This window comes from Lissotriton vulgaris, chromosome 6 (assembly GCF_964263255.1).
Source record: "Lissotriton vulgaris chromosome 6, aLisVul1.2, whole genome shotgun sequence".
Taxonomy (NCBI): domain Eukaryota; kingdom Metazoa; phylum Chordata; class Amphibia; order Caudata; family Salamandridae; genus Lissotriton; species Lissotriton vulgaris.
This window is the reverse complement of record NC_141694.1, coordinates 1,057,642,872-1,057,663,172: the sequence shown is the minus strand read 5'-3', so window position 1 is coordinate 1,057,663,172 and position 20,301 is coordinate 1,057,642,872. Positions and strand designations below refer to the sequence as shown.

The window sequence follows — 20,301 nt, the reverse complement described above, 5'->3', positions numbered from 1 at the left end:
ACCCAAAATGTGCGCTCTCCTTTTATCTAAGCCGCACACGCCAGTTCCGGGTGGACGACCAGCTCTTTGTTGGTTACGTGGGCGCTATGAATGGACGGGCGGTGCACAAGCGGACCATCTCTGGGTGGGTTGTTTTGTGCATCAAGGTCTGTTACTCTTTGGTCAAGAAGGAGCCTCTTGTGGGGCTGCGCGCCCATTCCACTCGGACCACGGCGGCTACTACTGCCCTGGGTCGGGGAGTCCCCTTGCAGGACATCTGTCAGGCAGCTACGTGGGCCTCGCTGCACACGTTTGCTAGACACTACTGCCTGGACAGCCAAGTCCGGAGAGATGGCTTTTTCGGCTGTTCCGTTCTCCAGGACTTTCTGGTGTGATCTTGGTTCGCAGACCCACCACCGGGGTTGGTATTGCTGGGGTATCTATTCTAAGGTAAGGAATCTAATACTAACCTGTTTCTTTCAGATGCACAAGTTACTTAACTTCGGTAACGATATATCTTTAAGAAATAGTAGTTAGTGTTAGATTCCTTACCGCCCCACCCATCCTCCCAGTTCTGCGAACCGATATCTAGGGTTAAGGTATCTCCCTTTGAGGGCCCTATTTTCATGGCACCAGTGTCTGTCTCTGGCATGGCTCTGCGTTCCTGGCGTGGAAAGCTATGTACAAGAACTGACATCAGTGCGCGAGGGCGGCGTCTAAGTACTCCGAAGACGTCATCCCGACAATCACGACGCCGACGACGGAGCCGCAGACGACGCCTACCGACGCGCAGGGGTACTGTTCCGCAAAACTTTCCGGATCCAGTCGGACGCCTGGGGATATTCTAAGGTAAGATATCTAACACCAACTACTGTTTCTTACAGATATATCGTTACCGAAGGTAAGTAACTTGTGCTTTATTCAGCTTTCGGACTGCATTTTACACTCATTATGCTGCACTATTGCTATCGAAGACTAGGGAGGCCTATAATAAAACATTGAAAGAAGGTAAACTTTGAGGAAGCCAATAAACGTGCTTCTAACCAAGGCCTTTCGGGACCAACTAGACTTAAAATCATATAGACACTTGTACATGCTAAACCAGGCACAAAATATACTGCTAAATTTAGTGTCCTGAGTGACACTATTCTGGTGCATTCAAACCAGACAGATTGTATTCCAGAGGCATGGAGCCATGAATGAAAGTTCAAAGGGAGAGCATGAGTCAGCAGAGATAGCAATCGCCTTGGAGAAGGGTTTTGAGTCTTTGCTGTGGGATTATTTATTTGTGCCCCCGCAGGAATTGGGTTTCAGGCTAAATATGTTAAAATGGATTATGCTGTTGTAGAGTTGTTGCAAGGCCAGGGTTAGATCTAGGAAAATCAGATCAGACACCTGGCTTATAGATCAAGGAAAGAGACCAGGCTGGATGCTATCACCTAGGTTTGCCCTGGCAATAGAGCACATGCAGCAGCTTTCAAGCATAGAGTGGGGAGTGGAGAATCCCTATAGGAGTGGAAACACACATCAATTCATTATATGTGGATTATGTGCGTTGTAACTAGGAGACACCTTCCGGTATGGTGCCACTGGCGTTAGATTACTTCAAAATAATTGGAACGATTTCAGGCTTACAAATAAATCATGCTAAATCCTGTGTGTTCTCGTGGTAGCTGCTTGACCAAGGACAAAGGGATACAATTCCAACCTGGGGCATAAATGGAAACAATTCACGGGGCGTGGCTAGCCAGCCAACATGGCGGACGGATCTGTTAGAGCTCCGTCGCCGAGACCCCTAACTAATCCTGCAAGCCAGCCTTTGAGAGCGACTCTACGCCTGCAAACAACTGTGCGGGTGTGGGAGCCGGTGTGGAGCCCGGGACGACCTGCAGCTTTGAAAACAGGGCTGTGAGGGTGGACATCGGGAGAGGGACGCGGAGTCACGGCCTGCCCGGGAAAGGGCGCAAAACTTCTCCCGGAGACTGGACGACCGCTGGGAAGCCCGGGACTGCGGAGGCGGTGCGGCGAGGCACTGTTCGTCACTTTCACCCCGGGCGCCGGATACCGGTGCGGGTGGGGATTCCTGAGCCCCGGCGCTGCTGACAGACACCGGGGGAGTGCGGGGTCCGGAGTGCGGCCTAGCGCTGGGCCGGAGGTGGAGCGGAGGCACCCAGAGCGGCTGGCGTTGGCGGCTGTGTGGGGGCGGACCTGGAGGTGTCGTCGCTCGGCCCCTGAGACCTGTGAGGCCCGGAGAATTCGTCCGACCTCGCTGCTGCAGCGGCGGTAGGCGACAGGAGGCTGTGGTAAATCGTGACCTGGTGAGGAGCGGGACCCGGGGCCGACTAGGGAGGCCCTGAGGCAGCACTGACACACACAGCGTCGCAGGTGGTGTCGAAAAGCCTGGAGCGCCTATGGCAGAGCCGGGAGGCAGGCAGCGGCAGGGCTGGAGAGCCTGAGGGAGGCCCATCAGCTGTGATACAACATTCTCAAGGGTGGCTCTAGGCGGCTTCTTCTAGACTCAGTCCCTGTGTTTACACTGCTGCTGGGGAGCACTCAGATGGAAATACAATTCAGGTAAGAATGTGAACAGTGTAAATGATACTGCTGTGACTCTGGCGCAGTGGGAAGAAGGGCCCTGCAAGCTCTGCCCGAAGCAGACTAACTGTAGGTAGACCTGCACACGCAGTGCTTGCGTGCAGGCAGAGACTTACTGGCGCCGGGACCTTATGGGTACAGCCTCATTAATGACTAGTTCTGCTCACCGCTAACGGCTGTAGTGAGCTAACGGCAAACGCATATGGCTGCGCATTGACGTCGATAAGGAGGCTTTGGCAGGCACGAGGGTGCTGTGAGCATATGCTGGCAGGGCGGTGAGACCGGCGAGGAGAGCTGGGTCTGCGACGTGGCCGAGCGCCCACTGCGGGGTTGGGAACACGAACCCGGGCTTATCTGGGGCAGCCACTCCCGCCCTCGCAGCTGACAAGTAACTCATTGAGGCCTAAGCCGGCTTCCCGGGACCGAGCTTGCGGAGCCAAGTGCCACAGAGCCACTGACACGAAAATCACGTGCCTCCTGGGTGCGGTACCCTGAGAGAAACAGCCACAGGAGCGGAGTTCGTGGGGATGCTTCCGCATGGCAAGAAGGTGAAGTGAAAGCACTGCGAAGGGGGCATCCGCTGAGCTGACCGGCGACACCGATCACCTGTGCCCTGCGAGGCAGCTGCCTGGCGTGAATCAGTGATATTGTAACGTGACCGGGCCCTGGCGGAGTGGGCGACGGGGCCTCATCCCAGGCCCTTGAGCGGTGGCTGGCCGCACGGAGCCTAATTGGCAGTGATAGGGACAGATGCCCACTGCGCAACAATTGGTAATGGGAAAGCTCAGGGACAAATCCCAACAGCGGCGGCAGGTGGCTGGCGACCCGGACTCGCCTCGCGGGGATCAGGGTGGTGACATGGGACTGGTCGCGGCCCTGGCTGCCAAGATGGACAACGTGCTGGCGGCGGTGGAGCGCATCGGAAGCACCCTGGAACAAACCAAAGAGTCACTAGAGGCCCGGATTGACAAGGTCACCTCGGACTTCACCCTCCTACATGCTGACCATCGCAAACTGGCAGAATCAGTTGCCACGCACCGTCAGTCACTTCAGGAACTCCAGCCAGTAGTGCAAACACACACCTCAGCGCTCCAGGACATCATGGATAAAATGCACGCGCTGGAAGATCGTATCGAGGATGCGGAAGGGTGCTCCCGGCGCAACAACGTGCGCGTGTTGGGCCTGCCAGAAGGCGAAGAGGGGAAAGATCCAGAGCGATTCACCGAAGGCTGGCTGAGGGAGATCTTACCCCAGGAAGTACTGTCCCCACACTTCGCAGTCGAAAGGGCGCACAGGGTGCCAACTCAGGCGCCCAGGCCGGGGGGCCGGCCCCGCCCGTTCCTCTTTAAGCTCCTAAACTACCGCGACCGAGACGTGGTGCTGCGCGAGACAAGGAAGCTAGAAGACCTTACAGTGCGCAACAGCCGCGTGATGCTCTTCCCGGACTACACGGCAGCGGTGCAGAAGCGGAGGAACACATACATGGCAGTGAAAAAGACGCTGAGAGACCTCGGGCTGCCTTACTCCTTGTTATTCCCCTCACGCCTGCGGGTGGTCTCGAAAGATGGCGCCCGATTATTCGACACTCCGTCGGACGTCAGGGACTGGCCTGAAGAGACGGGTCAATCGGTGGGGGCACGACCCACGGACACGGAAGACTGAGGATGGCAGGAGCAGCGATCGAGACGACGTCTGAGGAGAGGAGGTCGCCGCGGCCCGGGTCCTGCCGCACCAAGCCTGGAGAAACGGAGGATGGAACACCAAGGCGCACTTGATGCGGTTGCGAACTTGGGTGTGGTGGCTGCCACTGGCCACGTAGACTCTCCGATGCGCAGGGGACTGGATACCAGTGGCTCCTCCTCCCCGTCCACGGTGATCTCCGAAGAACTGAACATGCCAACGGTGACGCCCCAAACAGCAGATCAACTAATGTGATGGACTACTGGTTTCCGAAGACTCATTGGGGGCCCCTGCCCCTGCGCACACTGTTCTTTGTATCCTTTATGTACCAGCGATATGTCAGATGTTGTGTTGGTAGGGTGGGAAAGAGGGTTTCCCGCGATGTATGCACTTGTGGCTGCGAGTTGTTCACTGCTGCGCGTGTGTGTGGGTGGCCACTACCCTGCGCCGGAGAGCAATAACCCTCGTTCATGGCCCCACTGGGCTCTGCTCCCGATGACCCGCACTGGCCCTACGCCGTACTTAATCAATATTACGCTTTACACATCAATCTGGGGTCCGCATCCGGGGCGGGTACTGACTGAGTTGCTGGCAACACACTCTCCCAGACAACCACTGCGTTGACCTCTCACCTTCCCTGAGGGTGGATCTTTTTGAAGTTTGGACGTACGCCCCCTTGGGCTACGCCCTTTTAGTTACTGTGTTCTTTTCAACTGTTTCTTGTTTTACAACGCGGCACATAGACACTCTCTCCGCCCAGAGAGGCGCACCCCGACGGTGTGAAGGCACGATTTGTATAGGCAGATGACACACACTACCATATTGACATGGAATATCCGAGGTATGCACACGCCGTTGTGGCGCTATTCTGTTTTCTCCTTCCTACAGAGGCACGGGGTGGGAATCACACTCCTCCAGGAGACACAAATGACACAGGTCGAGCTTGAAAAGCTCCGTAGGCGCTGGCGGGGGCACATATATGGGACCACTTTCTCTGCGCATGCGCGTGGCACACTGATATGGGTGAGAGCAGGCGTCCCATTCACTTGCAAGGCCGTGCAGATAGATCCAGAGGGAAGGTACTGCTTGCTGAGGGGAATGCTCAATGGCCAAGAACTCCTACTGGGGTCGCTCTATGCCCCAAACTCAGATCAACCCTCTTTCCTGGAGACACTGAATCAGGTCTTGCACACACACACGCTGGACTCCCCTGGCTATTGGGTGGGGACTTTAACATGGTGTTGGATGTGGGGCTGGACCGCTCCTTCCCCCCGCTCAGGGCTGCGCAGGTTATGTCTAATGCGCAGGTGCTCAGGGATTGGCTGACACACTGGGGGTTACAAGATCTATGGCGAGTGCAACATCCTACCGACAGAATATATTCACACTACTCTCCTCGGTGCACAACCTGCATGTCCGGTTGGATCGGATACTCGGTACCCCATCGCTGCTCCCCTTGCTGGCTGAATCGGAATATTTAGGGAGAACACATTCCGATCATAATCAGTTACGGTTCTGTAGCGATCACCATGGGAGACAGGGTCTGGAAGGGGCGGATAGCGGTAGTCAGAAGATGTGGTTACCGCATCTTGCCACTAGAGGGAGCCTGGCGATTGCGGGACTACATTCCCCAGAGACCCATCAGACACGGAAACGGAAGCATTGTATGTACAAAAGCCTTCGGAGGTAACGGCTCGGGGCTTGTCAATCAGGACCTTGCGAGTGGTTTGAACGGAGCCTAGCCTGTTTAGCCGGAGCAGAGATCCAGGTACTTTGAGCGTCTTGAGCAGATCGGATTCTGCTTTCCAGCATTTTCTCGAGCCAGTTAAATATGTGTTCGTGATACATTTAGCGAGTCCCCGCATTCGTAAGACGGGTGGCCTCGCTCTAGCGAGTGGCGTTTGTGAGACCCACGCAGGAGCGTTTTGTCGTCTCCGTCACTATACTCTTTCTGGGAAATAACTTTGGTGCATCCAGGCGTACCGGTACCGGTGCGTGCTCAACGAAGAAACCCTTGCTGATTTTGTTTTTTTTTATTTTGCACCTTCCTTACTGATTTTGTCTTCATCTGAAAAACCTTGACCACCTGTTGCCAGGCTGCTCCTGAAAAGGCTTGGTTATACCCGATGAAGTACTGTTTCTTTTATTAACTTCCTGAGGGCTTTCACAGCGTTCCAGTTCCACTCAACCGTTAGTACCTATCTTTTAGAGATTAATAGTTACTGTGATTCCTGTGCAGTACGGGGTTTCTAATTGTTGGTTCTTGTTCTTTCCTTACCTGCAGAGCAACCCTGAGGGTCACAGAACTGGTGAGAGAGTGGGTGGACGGCATCCAGACATTCTTAGGAAGCCCTTCAGAATCTCAGGTCTTGTTTTAATCCCCTTTTTCCCCGGGAGGCATTTATGCATAGTTGTGTTACCCCTACACTGTGTATTGTGCGTTCTGGAGAGGAAGGGGTCTAGTCATCCATCCATCGTTCCTGCTGACATCTTTCAGAGGTTAGTGGTAATACCATTGACGGCGTGACAGGTTCAGACTCAGCTGGGATGCAGGCCGGCCGCCTGTGCCTACATGTAGGCTGTAACCTGCTGCGCTCGAAGACCTAGAGTTCCGATGCTCACTAGGCACTGCTGTCCTTGACTACTTTGAGGTTAATGAGGGATCTGCGCATAGTGCTCCGTTGAAATGGGATGTGCATAAAGTAGCCATTAGGGGACACTGCATGGGAGCCTCATGGAACATACGCAAAACGCTGTCCACCGAGCTCACGCGCCTAGAGAGGGAGCTCATACAGCACGTGAAGGAGGGTGAGGAGGCCAGGGAACACACATGCACGCTAAGAGACCTGAGAGCCAAACATGCAACTCTTATGGAGCAACTGCGGTGTCATAACTACGCGGCGCACACAGCTCGCACGCATGCCAAGGCGGACAGGGCCGGTCGGCTACTGGCCTGGCTGATACAAAGGGAGAGTCGCGGCGTCCCAATAGGAGCCCTTCAAACAGTGGAGGGACCGGTGGTTTACACGCAACGAGAGATCCATCAGGCCCTGGTTGGGCACTATGCACAACTGTATAGGGCTCGTGGAGTTGGTCCTAGACACGCACTGGGGAACTTCCTTGACTTGGTCACCTTGCCTGTGGTCTCGGAGGAACATCAGGGCACCCTCAATGCGCCTCTCACACTGGAAGAGGTGGAAGAGGTGGGAGATGCGATACAGGCTCTGGCGACTGGGAAGACGCCGGGCCCAGATGGGCTGCCAGCCGAATACTAAAAAGCCTACAAAGACACCTTGGCGCCCTTCCTTCTTCGCATGTATAATGAAGCAATAGATGAGGGCTCACTACCTTCGTCCATGAGGGAGGCTTTTCTGGTCTCATTGCCTAAGCCAGATAGAGACGCAATGCAATTGGGTTCATACACGCCTTTGGCGATGCTCAATGTAGACTACAAAATCCTAGCGAAGCTGCTCGCTGAAAGGCTGGCGCCAGTGGTCCCGCACCTTGTTCATGCTGACCAAAATGGATTTGTGCCGGCACGGTGCACATCTTTGAACCTTAGAAGGTTCTTTCGGATAGCGGCGGAGGCGCCCAAGAAGTGGCCCAGAGCGCGGTGCCTAATACTCGACCTAGAAAAGGCTTTTGACTGCCTCGAGTTGGGGTACTTGGCAGCAGTATTAATGCGCTATGGGTTTGACGTGGAATTCCTCCGGATAGTAGACCTTCTCTACAAAAACCCTGTAGTACGAGTGCGGCTGGGCCCCTACATCTCCGAGGAGGTGGCGGTGGGCAGGGGCACTAGGCAAGGCTGTCCCCTGTCGCCCCTACTGTTTGCGCTGGCAATGGAGCCTCTGGCGGCAGCATTGCCTCAGGCCTTAGATGCGGGAATTCCCCTGGGGGACGCAACGCACCAGGTTTCTCTCTATGCTGATGACCTGCTGGTCTTCGTGAAATCACTGAGAAGCCTCCGAGCTGAGCAGCGACAGGAGTAGAATATTCAGACCATAGAGAATTTTAGATGGGTAGCTGTACACAACAGGATTGATTTCTATCAAGAATCTCCAAGTGACATCAGATGGATAATAAGAGAGAAGCTAGAGTTGTCTATAATTCAACATGAAACTCCAAGGTGGAAAACTCCACAGTATTAATAGCTACCCATGTACAATTTTTTAGTGTGTAGGCCCTCTAACGCCCGCTAAAATATTTCCCCTGCGCAGCAGATCCACAGAGCGAGATGTCTTGTGAACCTATTCACAACATGGCATCTCTTCTTTTACAGCCCTTCTCCTAGCAGTATTTTGACAATAATATTGGTCTGACGTAAAGACATAAGGCCTGACTCCATTTTAAGTAGGCCATGACTCAATTTTCTGTATGTTTACAAAATCATCAGCATGCCTGCTTTTGATGCAGATGTCGTATGTCAAGCACTTTCCTAGAACCATGAAGGATCAAGTCATTTAGATATCAACAAGGTGCCCTGTGACGGGGAGGGCAGCACACCCGTGGGTCCCGAAGCACTACAGGACTGGTGGTCCGCCGTGCCCCTCTCACCCATTTGTGTCCCCTTGCAGCCGCAGCCGGAACCTCATCAAAACCCAGAATGCGAGCCGAGCGTGCAAAACGTATGGAGCTGGGAAGAAGAAAAGGACACCGGTGCCTTTAATTGGGAACACCGACCGGACGAGACTCCTCCCCCTGTGGATGACGATCCGTCAATAGAGGACGGAACCCGGAAGACGGCGAACGGTGTTTCCGAGGAGGCGAGGCGAGAGCGAGAAGAGAGGAGAGCGTTGCGAGACATCGGAGGACGAAGGAGACGAGGAGACGAGTGACCAGCTGTTCCGTGGCAGTTCCAGCAAGCCCGGAGGCCAACGACTCCACGAGTCGCCCCGCCACGTTCCCACGGGAGAAGCGTGGCACCAACAGGTACAGGGTAAGTTAGCGGGCTGGGTGGAACAACGTACCACTCCCCCCCCCCTAGAACCACCACGACCCGTGTATGCTTGACATACCGTGTATATTTGTAAATAGCCATCAGTCTCTGCACGTTTCCTCCCCCCTTGCACGAGCACTCTCTGCACTGCCACTGTACAGGAAGGACACTTGAACACCGGTTTCCTTCACCCCCGGTCCCTTTGCGAGTCGACTCAACAGGACGGTTGTCCTAACCCTTGTGTTGTTTCTTTTGTTTTGGGGTCTGCTCCGGCTCGTGAAACCATCCTGGAAGCGTGTTCTCCACCACACTGCAGAGTTACGCTTGGGATTAACAGGACCCTACCGGCTATACGCTGGATACCCTAAAGAATCCCAGAACCGACCCAGCGGCCTTCGCCAGAGAGAGAATCACCAGCCGCCAGAGAAGAGTGTTCATGAAAATAAAGCCATCCTTAAAAAGCACACTTAAGGGCTCCGTGTCAGTTCCTCTTGTTCCACCTAGCGTCCCACGCCCCCCGCAACACGCCCGATGCGACATTTCGGAACAAGAGCTTTGTTATCTCAATTTCCGGGTCAAACAAAGAATAGTGTAGTCTGAATTTCAACATATCTCCCTTATTTGTTTAAAATAATGCATCCCAGACTAGCATCTTGATGCTCAGTGGTTATATAAAATATTCCTAAGGTGATGTTGGAAATTCCATCTGAGATAAGATATAGCATAAAAGGATAGCCACTTGACCACTTGTCAGGAGAGGTCCTTCACCCCAGATTATCACAAGCAAGATACTGCCAGAGATGCTGCTGCATAGCATTTTCGGATGAAAGCCATTAGCAATCCCGAGTTTGTGAGGGGTTGATGCTGAATGTTGGTTTGCCTTTCGCAGGGAACATGGCCTATTTGACTCCTGGTAATTATAAAGTTTTGATGCAAACAGGTATGCAGTGCACTCATGCTCCCTAAGAAAATCTGGATGCATATTATTCTAGTCCATGCTCTCATAGCATAGAACATCGAAGTAGGTATAAGATGACATTTTAACCATGGTAGAATTTTTAATTTTATTCTCGTGGTTTGCAAAATGCATTTGTGCTGCTTTAATCATATTCTGTGATGTTGTTTAAGATGTGATGTGCAACAGGGTTCACCTGTTTAAATAAACACACTTTTTATTTAAGGGCCATTTTCTAAGTGGAGTTTGTGTGTGGTATTGAGAATAACGAAAGAGAGGGGTTTCTAATCACCATGGTGTCCCTGGATCCCGGTTTACGAACAGTGGTAACCACAAAATCATTGACGCCACTGGACCTAGGTAGCGGGTGAGGTTCTGGGGGAGGGGGGTGCCTACAAAAAACTGTCTTTCACATTCAAGCATTGGTGCACTGTCCTAAGTTCACTTGTGTCACCTGTAGGTGGGAAAATAAACATTCTAACACAGTCCATGAACATATCCTGCTAAAGGCCCACTAACTCCAAGCACACCCTCGCCAACTCGGCACTGCTGAAATATACAAAACATGGCATGCTGCCACTACCCTTCCCACCCACTTCTCTCCCATCCAGTTATTTTTGTTCCAAGAAACAAATACCTGGTGGCCAGACACCCTTCCAGATCATCCACTGATTCTTCAACACAACATTTCTTCATCCTTCTAACACCATGTTCATTGCTGTTTATCAAACAGCAGAAAGTCAGTGCTGTATTGACGGTCACTCTGGGAGTTGCTGTCAGTGTGACCTGGAATCCCCAGTCAGCACTGTGTCTGTGCAGACCCACGGCTAACAGGGGTGTTAAAGGCCAGCAGTGACAGTAGCACCTGCATAACCCCTTCCATTCCTTGATCTACAAGGAGAGCCATCCATGGTGGTGAATCATAGTCAACAGCAGAGTAGTGAAGAACTGGGTTCTAACACCCTTTTTAAGGTTGAGCCAAGGCAGCGCGCATGCGCGGCCTTCAAAACATGCTGCACTTACTCTGTGAGCTTAGACTCCACCCACAGCGTTTGATTGGCTTATGCTATTGTTCTTAAAAAACATTGCTACCAAGTAGTTAATTTTCCATGTTTGTCCCACCTTTTTCGTTATTGTAAACTCATATGGAGTATGGCTGCAGAATGTGTCCTCTTCCACTTCTGTCTTTGTATTATGTGTCTAGGGAACTGTTTTTTTTGTTTACCATATGCAGCATGGCGCCCCATAACTGGTCTTCACGGCCGCCGCACTTACTGTTCCAGCCACGCGCCTAACTTATTCTGCAGGGGGCACGCCTTTATTTCTGCCTGGTTCCTTGGAGGTGGTAGGGTAAACCACTGCTCGTAAGCACACTAAAGGAAAATGCTACTTACCCAGTATGCATCTGTACTTGGCATATACAGCTGTAGATTCATATGCTTTAGAATAGATCGCCATCTGGTGTTGGGTCCAGATGTTTGCACTTTGTTATTGTTCGAAGAAGTCTTTTAGTCACAAGGAGGTGACTCCTCCTTTCGGTGATAGTGCGCATGGGCATAAACTCCATCCCCATATTGTTTTGTTGTAAGGGTGATTATGGAGTTAGTAAGAGTAGAAAGAGATGTCCATGTATATTGTATGTAAGTTAGATGATACTGCAACAGACAAAGGTACCCGGGGAGACGGGTGGGAGCATATGAATCTACAGCTGTGTATGCCAAGAACAGATGCATACTGGGTAAGTAGCATTTTCCGTTCAAGGCATATGAGCTGTGGAGCATATGCTTTAGCATAGACTATACAGCAGTTATCGCCCAAGCGGTGGCTGACCTGTGTCTGTGGCAGTGGTTTGAAATAGTGTTCTTAAAACGGCCTGACCCACACTAGCTTTTTGTTTTGCTAACACATCTACACAACAGAGCTTTGTGAATGTGTTTGGCGTAGACCATGTTGCTGCTTTTCAGATGTCATCTAAGGGTTTGTTCCCTAAGAATGCCATAGAAGCCCCTAGTTTGCGTGTAGAGTGTGCCCTAGAGGTAACTGTTAATGTGCGTTTAGCTTTAATATAACATGTCTTGATGCATTTAACGATCCACCGTGCAATACCTGCTTTTGATATGGCATTGCTTTTATGCGGTGGTGAAACAGCAACTAAGAATGGTTTTGTTTTTCGAAAATATTTAGTTCTTTCAATGTAATATAGATTTTCTCTATTTACATCTAATGTGTGAAGAGCACGTTCTGCCACCGAGTCTGGTTGAGGAAAAAATATGGGTAGCTCAACAGACTGGCTGAGATGAAAGGCAGAAACGACTTTGGGATCAGTCCTAAGAACCACTTTATTTTGATGAATTTGTGAAAATGGTTCTTGTATAGTTAGTGCCTGGAGCTCACTAACCCTTCTGAGAGATGTGATGGCTATGAGAAAGGCTACTTTCCAAGTGAGAAATTGTGGCTCACATTCGCGTAGAGGTTCAAATGGTGGGCCCATGAGTCTTGTAAGGACTATTTTAAGATTCCACATTGGAGAAGGTGGAAGTCTAGGAGGGATGATTCTTTTAAGTCCTTCCACAAAGGCCTTGATAGCGGTCACGCGAAACAAAAACAAATGTTGTGTTTTGTAGGTAAGCAGGTATTGCAGCAAGATGTTATCGAATAGATGTATACGCTAAATTAGAACGCTGTAAGTGTAAAAGGTAGGAAATTATGTTTTGGATTGAAACATCTAGTGGATAGATTTGATTGTGCATTAAATTACAAATCGCTTCCACATTGCAGAGTAGCATGAGATAGTGGTATGGCGTCTGGTCTCTTAAATGACGTTCATACAGTCTGGCGGGAGATTAAGGAAGCCAAACTCTATGATTTCAGGTTGAGTTGACTAGAATTTGGATGTCTTATCTCTCCATGGTTCTGAGCAAGAAGCTTGCGGGAGAGGTGCAGTCTTTGGTGAGGAACTACTGATAGTTCCAATAATGTTGTGAACCAGGGTTGTCTAGCCCATGTGGGAGCCACTAGTGTCATTGTGAGGGACCGTCGATTGAGCTTCCGAACCACTAATGGAATTAGCGGGAGAGGTGGAAAAGCGTAAGCAAATCTGCCCGACCAATTCATCCATAGCGCATTGCCATTGGATGATGGGTGTGGGTACCTAGACGCGAAGTTTGGGCATTTTGGGTTGAGGAGTGTTGCGACCAGATCGATTTCTGGATAGCCCCACAGTTGAAAAAATGGGATCAGACTTGAGGATGTAGTTCCCATTCGTGGATTTGTTGTTTTTAACGACTGAGCATATATGTGATTTGGTTGTTTACTTCTGGGAAGTTTACCGCAAGGAGATAAGATCTTTTGAGGTATGGCCCACCTCCATATGCTTTGAGCTAGGCGTGAAAGCTGTAGAGAGTGCATCCCTCCCTGTTTTTGTATGTAGTACATTGCTGTCATATTGTATGCATGGACTGAGACAGCTTTGCCTAGTAGGTGCAGCATGGAAACATGTGTAGTGCTCAAAGATATGTCCGACATTAGTCTGGTGAGGAATCAATAAATAGCTGCCAAGTTTTTAGACTGCTTCTGTGCGACATTTCTATGGTTCCAGTTGGAGAACTTGTTTTAGAAGATTGTGGAATTTTTCCCAAAGAACTGCCTTTTTATTTCAAACAGCGGGTCAATCTCAATCATGCCGCTATTTTACTATTTTAGGAAAATAGAGTTTTGGGCAAAGTTTAACTTTATTGGTTTGTGACATGCCCAGGACAAGCCATGTGCATTTTGGATTGTTGATATTAGTGCCAAGGAGGGAACTGGGAATCACGTAGGTGGGAACTGGGAATCAGATGGATTGTACTTCATAGAGATGACATGAAAGAACATAGGTTGCTGTATATATACTTTTTTTTATAACATCATTTACGTCATACTGTATTAGTCCCAGGATAATGTGCAGCATAGTTAAACACTTATGAGGTCCGAAAGGGAAGATCTATTGGCCATGCCAATGCTGGTTACTATAATGACTTCCTACATACAATTTAATACACATAGTGCCCGCCTCCTGAATAATGACGCTATCAGCCACACTGTTCTTTCTAATTGCGGTGTTGGGGAGAAATTAAGGGGGGAAAACATTGTACTTACCTTCACCTGTGGATTTCCACCCTTAACAGGTGATAATTTCCAAGGAGTAGGAACCAGCACATACCCTAAATTGAGATGTATACAGTCAATAAAAGAGCGGGCTGAAGTTATCACTCGCTCTTGTTAAAGCTGCAGATTTATTAAGTGATCCAAACTATAAAGTTATAATCTGTCTACGATTTAAAATTAGGTTGAAAATATGCATGAGTACTTATGGCATATTATTAATAAAAAGACATACCTAAAAGCTGTAAACGATCTTTGGCCATAATCAAATTTGCCATCATTTTAGCTTGCAGGCGGCGAGATCGTTCACACTGTTCACCTTTAAAGTAAGAAAAAAAACAACATGGAATGGATCAAAGTCAGATCTCTATGTAATAATTCTAAGCAGTTGCTTGTAACAAAGTGAGGTTTGTGCTAAATAAACTTGTTCTCAATGTTTCAGGGATTCTGTGTGGAAAAAGAACTATGCCTGCAACCACAGTACGTCAGAATGTAGAGACTGAGTCACCATATCACATCAGTACTTATAGGCCCAAATCCTACTAGCTCACAGTGCCTTACCTGCCCTCTTAACCTTCCCAGAGTAACAGGTAAATTAGCACCCCAGAACACAACTTTTTAGTCCCCAGTTTGAAGTGTTGGCAGCCAATAAGAAACAAGCTTGTGGGTGGGAGGGTTCAGCTAATCAGATCTCACAATTCTCAATTATCTATATCTGTAAATCTTTAAGTATCTAAAAAACTACTGAACGAATGTACACCATTTAACGAAAAGTGTGCTTTCTGCGCCAAAAGCTACCTTTTTGCCAAATTTGGTGTAATTTTGTTCAGCAGTTTAGGCTGTAGCCGTGTCTAACGTTTCCTATGGAAATTAAAGTGGAGAAAATACGCTTTGGGACCCCCCTCCTTTTTTTCTCGGCCCCCGTTTGATGAATCATCCCAAAACTTTCAAGTCAGCAGGTCACCTGAGCGGGCCATTCATTTTTAAGTTATGCAGGTGCATGGTTAGTGGGCGAAGCATAATGTTTTGGATTCATCAGTCGAGCAACACGAAACACGATCTAGCACCGGTATTAAAAGCAGTACCAATACCAGAAGTGGCAAGTTTGCTATAGCACGCTCAGACCACATGTCAATACCCCACCTACTTTTTCACGCATGGTCACACTATAACTATAAATCGCTCCAACCATTGAGATCCACAAGTAATCGTTTTAGAGAGCCAGAGCACCATTATGCCACAGTGGGTGCAGCTGTGTGGTACACAATGCCAGATATCGTACATCACAAAACATAACTGAGCAATGACCGTTTGTAAACCATATGCACAGCATAATCTTGTTTCAGTTCTAAAAATGTAAAGCATCTGCAGGGTAAAGTGGCAGTCTTGAATGAATTAGGATGCTTCCTAAAGCATTATCCACTCCACGTTTTCAAGGTTCTTAATATTCAGACTGAAGGCACTACATAGGTGAATAAAAAAAACAGGAGACTGTTTGCTTGTGCTATTCACCTGCAACAATGTATTGCTTCCAGATGCTTAAGTCACCTCATTTATTTCCAAGTAACCCTTTAGGGACAGGCATACCTTGCAAGAAAAGATACAAAACCATACTGAAGTTGGGTGGTACATTGGTTAATAAACAGCAGCTAAACAGTATTACATCTTTGGATACTGTTTTGTCACAGATATATAGTATAGTATAGTATATTAACTTGTGCAGCTATAGAGTCTCATGTGTTATCGGCTAACTTGAAACTGGGGAAGAAGGGAAGAGGAATGAGAAGGAAGAGTGAAGTGGGAGCAAATTGGGTCCTGGTCTAAATGTGCAATTTCGGGCTGTCCTTGGTGTCCAACATGAATGTTCTACTGTGTAAGAAACTAAGTAGTTAGGGGTGGTTTTGATGTTTTGTGCTGAGCTTCAGTGTTGTGCTGTGTGGGATGCGACATACAATACTCGAGGAAATAAGGAGCCAAATTGTTCAGTGGGTGGGTGGGGGATGGGGGGGGGGGGGAGAGAACACCATTGAGGCAGTGCGTTGCTGGTTTTCTTTTAGAGAATCTACAAGTGTGCTCTATGAACCAGCTATTACATGCCAGCAGAAGCCCCTAGCCTCCTTCCTGTTCAACGCCCAACTCTCCGAAACGTATTAAACCATGTTTCCATGCCAGGAAGGTGGTGGAGTTTTGGCTTTCCAGTGCATGGAAATCTCTAATTCACAAGAAAGGCCTGGCTGGTGATCATGGGATCACTATCTTTTTTCGATCGCTTGAGGATGCCTAATGCTTTAGTATTCCAGGACTTTGGTACAGGTCTCCCAGTTATTGTAATAACTGGTATCAATGGTAGAGAACCAGAAAGGGCTCAAAGACGGGCAAGCCCAGAATATATTCAGAATGTCCACTGAAGCTCTATAACAGCGGGGCAAGTTGCATTAGCTTGCGGAATATATTTTTTTAATGGCAGTGGCTCAGAGATAGGCACTCTGTAAAATGAAGAATTGAATCCATTTGAATTTGGTATTTCGAGAAACGGAATGGAGGAAGGCAATGGCCTCAGACTATTCCTTTTCATAGAATTCTCCATCTGCTTCTGTTTCCTATTTGTCACCGAGGAGGGAGAGAGTTCAATACATAGGAAGTACTGCCTTGTAGAACCAGCTGATATGTTTGCGTCTTTGACTCATCACATAAAAGGCTTGGATGAGAGTGTGCGGATCAGTGATAAACCAATATGTGCGAAGAATATGCAATATGTTACAGTATAGGAGAAACTGGTCTTTTGGAAAACTATCAGAACGTCAATTTGTCAAATGGTAGCACATGACCTTCTTCAAACAGATATCCTAGAATTGTCAAGTTTGAAGCATGCCAGTGGGCGAGTACCTGCTGTCTGAAGAATTGGGTGATCTCAGAGGTACTAGCCTTATAGTATTTAAGATCATCGGTGTATAAGGAGATTGAATGAATTCAGTCCGCTGGGAATACCTAAGTCACGCCACTAGATTCAACCGAATCACCAATGGTTATATGGATGAAGCAAAGATCAGTGGAGACAGAGGACAACTTTGTCTTGTTCCTCCGCTTATCACAAAAGAATGTGGATAAGTACTTGCACACTCAAAGAAAGGCAGAGGATTTCAATTAGAGCACCAAAATTAGATGGATAGTTTGGCGCCCGAACCCAGAGCGCCCAAAAACTTCAAAGAGGTAATCCTACCTAAGGGAATCAAAACCCTTCAAGGATTAGGCTAAGGGCCGCAGAGCTTGGCCAGGACGAGGCAGCTATCTCTGAGAGCCGGAATAGGTGCCTGAAATTTAGACAGCTGATCCTACTAGGTATAAACCCATTTTAGCCAGGGTGGTTAACTGAGGGAGGATACAGAAGGCCAGGGCCTTCCACAGCATTTTATAATTTGAGTTCAGGATGGCTAAAGGCCTAAAGAAAAAGGTATCCTAAGGAAGGAGCCCCTGTTTAAGCAGCAGCAGAACCAGAAAAACCTCACAACTCCCAAGACTGTGGCAAGTATACGCTTTCTCAGACTGCCTTTTTAATGCGGCTAATCTAGGGGCAAATAAGCCTGTGAATGTCTGGTAGAAATCCATTGGGAGGCCATCTGGTTCTGGCAACTTTCCCACCGTGAGGTTGTGAATAGCTTACCCAATTGTTTGGGGTGTGATTGGGCTACCTATACCCTACCTATAAAGGGGAGCCACCTGTGGGAGGGCTAAGTCACGGAGAAAAACACTGATGTGGAGTGAAGCGTCTGAAGGTTATTCACTGTATAATTGACTGCAGCAGTCCTAAATGACGAGGCGATTATGTGTGAATGGACCTCCCTGGATCTGGCAGTTCTCCGAACAATGTGTGGAACTTTTGAAGGACTTTTGGAGCATTGTAGTGGGACTAGTTTCCATGGCATGCTTTCTCCTAGCTGCGTTACCGTGTCTTTCTCGGGCTTGACACATCTTGGGTCGTCAGATTTGTATTTAGTTAGTTGAAGGTATGTGCCAAGTCATGTCGGTGATTACAGGAAGGTATTGCGATTTCAATCAATGACATTCACTTTAATCGGTTTTTGCATAAAACTATAAAAGTGATATAAAACAGTACATTATAAAGAAGAATTGATTGGCAGCTCTTACTTTAAAAATGACATTATACAGTACATGTTTGAAAACAATTTAATGAAATGGGAATGGATGCCGAATCTTTAAAGGAAAAGAAAAAAGCACGGGAAGCCTAGCTATGCAAAATGGTACCCAGTCAAACATGCTGAAGCACGTAGCAGTCACCGAGAGCCATAATCGGTTAGTCGCAGCAGGCTCTAGGACTCACTGCCGATTTCAAAAGTTAAGGACATGGAAAACAGTGCTGCCAGATAACATTTGTAAAAATATAAGAGCTGGTCGCACGTGCCTAAAATCCAGTAGTTTCAAGATTGGAATAATAAACTTTCTCTGGGGATCTTCTAAAAGTTACAAAACATAACTAAATGAAGCATGTCCTGTGGAGACTTACCGTTGCAGCCATAGGACTCTACTACGCTCTGACCTCTACTACACCCATGTGGCTGTGCCAGCAAGAGGTGTGAGAGATCAAAACGAAACCTAGTTAGTTAAAAAAAAAAAAAGTAATTGGCACTAAAGGGCCCTAAAAAATATGGCTCAGTAGATTGTACAGTTTTCAAAATAACAAACCTACGAACAATAGGCTTCCTCAGCTCACACCCCTCCCTTTCAACGATCCTCAGATTAAGAAAGGTCTCCTTTACCCAGCCAAGATTTTTCTTGTGCACAGATTCCGGGTTGGAGAATAGTTCTGCTCTTCCCAATCCCCCAAAGAATTTCTTAATGTAGTTGAGCCACAGGATATAATGGGCGTAGTCTAGGCCCATACACTCCTTTAAAATTAATTTACTTAGAATCAGTCCCTGGTGCAACCATAGCTTCAACCACAATATAAGAGGTTGAATGGCCAACAGGTCCGAGAGATAGGGAACCCAAGGACTTCGGGACCATGAAGCTTGAAGTACCCTGGGGCACACATAAAGGCATTTCAGAATTTATTTTTCAACCACCTGTAATTCCTCCGTAGTAATATGGCCCCAAATGTCACTGCCATGGGAGACTTTGGCAATGCATTATGCCTGATATGTCTGCAGGAGTGCCGCAATCTGTCTCCAACGTAGTTTTGAGGCAAAGTTAAACATAGCAGTATTAGCATGCACTAAATCATAAGCAGAGATTGTAACCCTCTGGCAGTCCGGGCCATAAGGACCGCGTCATCCGCATACAAACGGGCAGGCCACGCCGTCCCACCATGGACCATCCAAAGTTTCAATGGCCCAAAAGGCATCTGGGGACTTTCAGGCAATTTTCCTATTAATAAATGCAGATGATTTTAAAAGATACAGACAAGGACACTTTGTTCTGCATCTGCCAAAAGTTCCAAAGTCCCGTACACAGAGAATTGGCAGATGTAGATGTAGGTTGCTCAGTTACATTTTGGAATTCCCTTCTAGACTTTCTTCACCATGAAGGATCTCTACTTTAGTTTAGATAGTCCCTTAAATGCTGGCTATTTTGCTAGACTTTTTCTTCTGTCGATGTGCTACCTTACTTCACATGTCCACCTTCTACAGCACCAAGAGACCTATTGTGTGCTTGTGCACGCTATAAATTAAGTTAACTTAACGTAATAAATGTATTCAAAAATTAATCTGCCTCCCTGTAGGCTTTAAGTTAGGTTTGAGTAACATCAGTATAGAAGTGGAAGTTAAATGATGGGAACTGATATTGTCTCTGAGATGTTTAGTACACTTTGGCAAAAATGCCTATTGCCATTGGTCAGAATAGTTCAACCTTATCTATTCCCCTCAAACCTTGCAGGGATCTTGTTCTAATGATAACGATAGTCTTCAGAATACTGTTAATAATAATAATGAATGTTTGAAATATTGCAATCACTAGGGTATTCCCAAGATGCTTTGATAGAACCCAAGAGCTG

The 20,301-nt window shown here is 48.2% G+C and overlaps 1 protein-coding gene across 4 annotated transcripts in view; it reads right to left on the bottom strand.

The window, feature by feature from the left end:
* SPAST (spastin) overlaps positions 1-20,301 on the bottom strand; it is a 660,914-nt gene that overhangs the window by 513,209 nt on the left and 127,404 nt on the right. For all 4 annotated transcript variants that reach the window (XM_086927121.1, XM_086927120.1, XM_086927118.1 and 1 more), the window contains exon 3: positions 14,527-14,610. In XM_086927121.1, the coding sequence (XP_086783247.1) occupies positions 14,527-14,610 (84 nt within the window). The remainder of the gene's footprint in view (positions 1-14,526; positions 14,611-20,301) is intronic.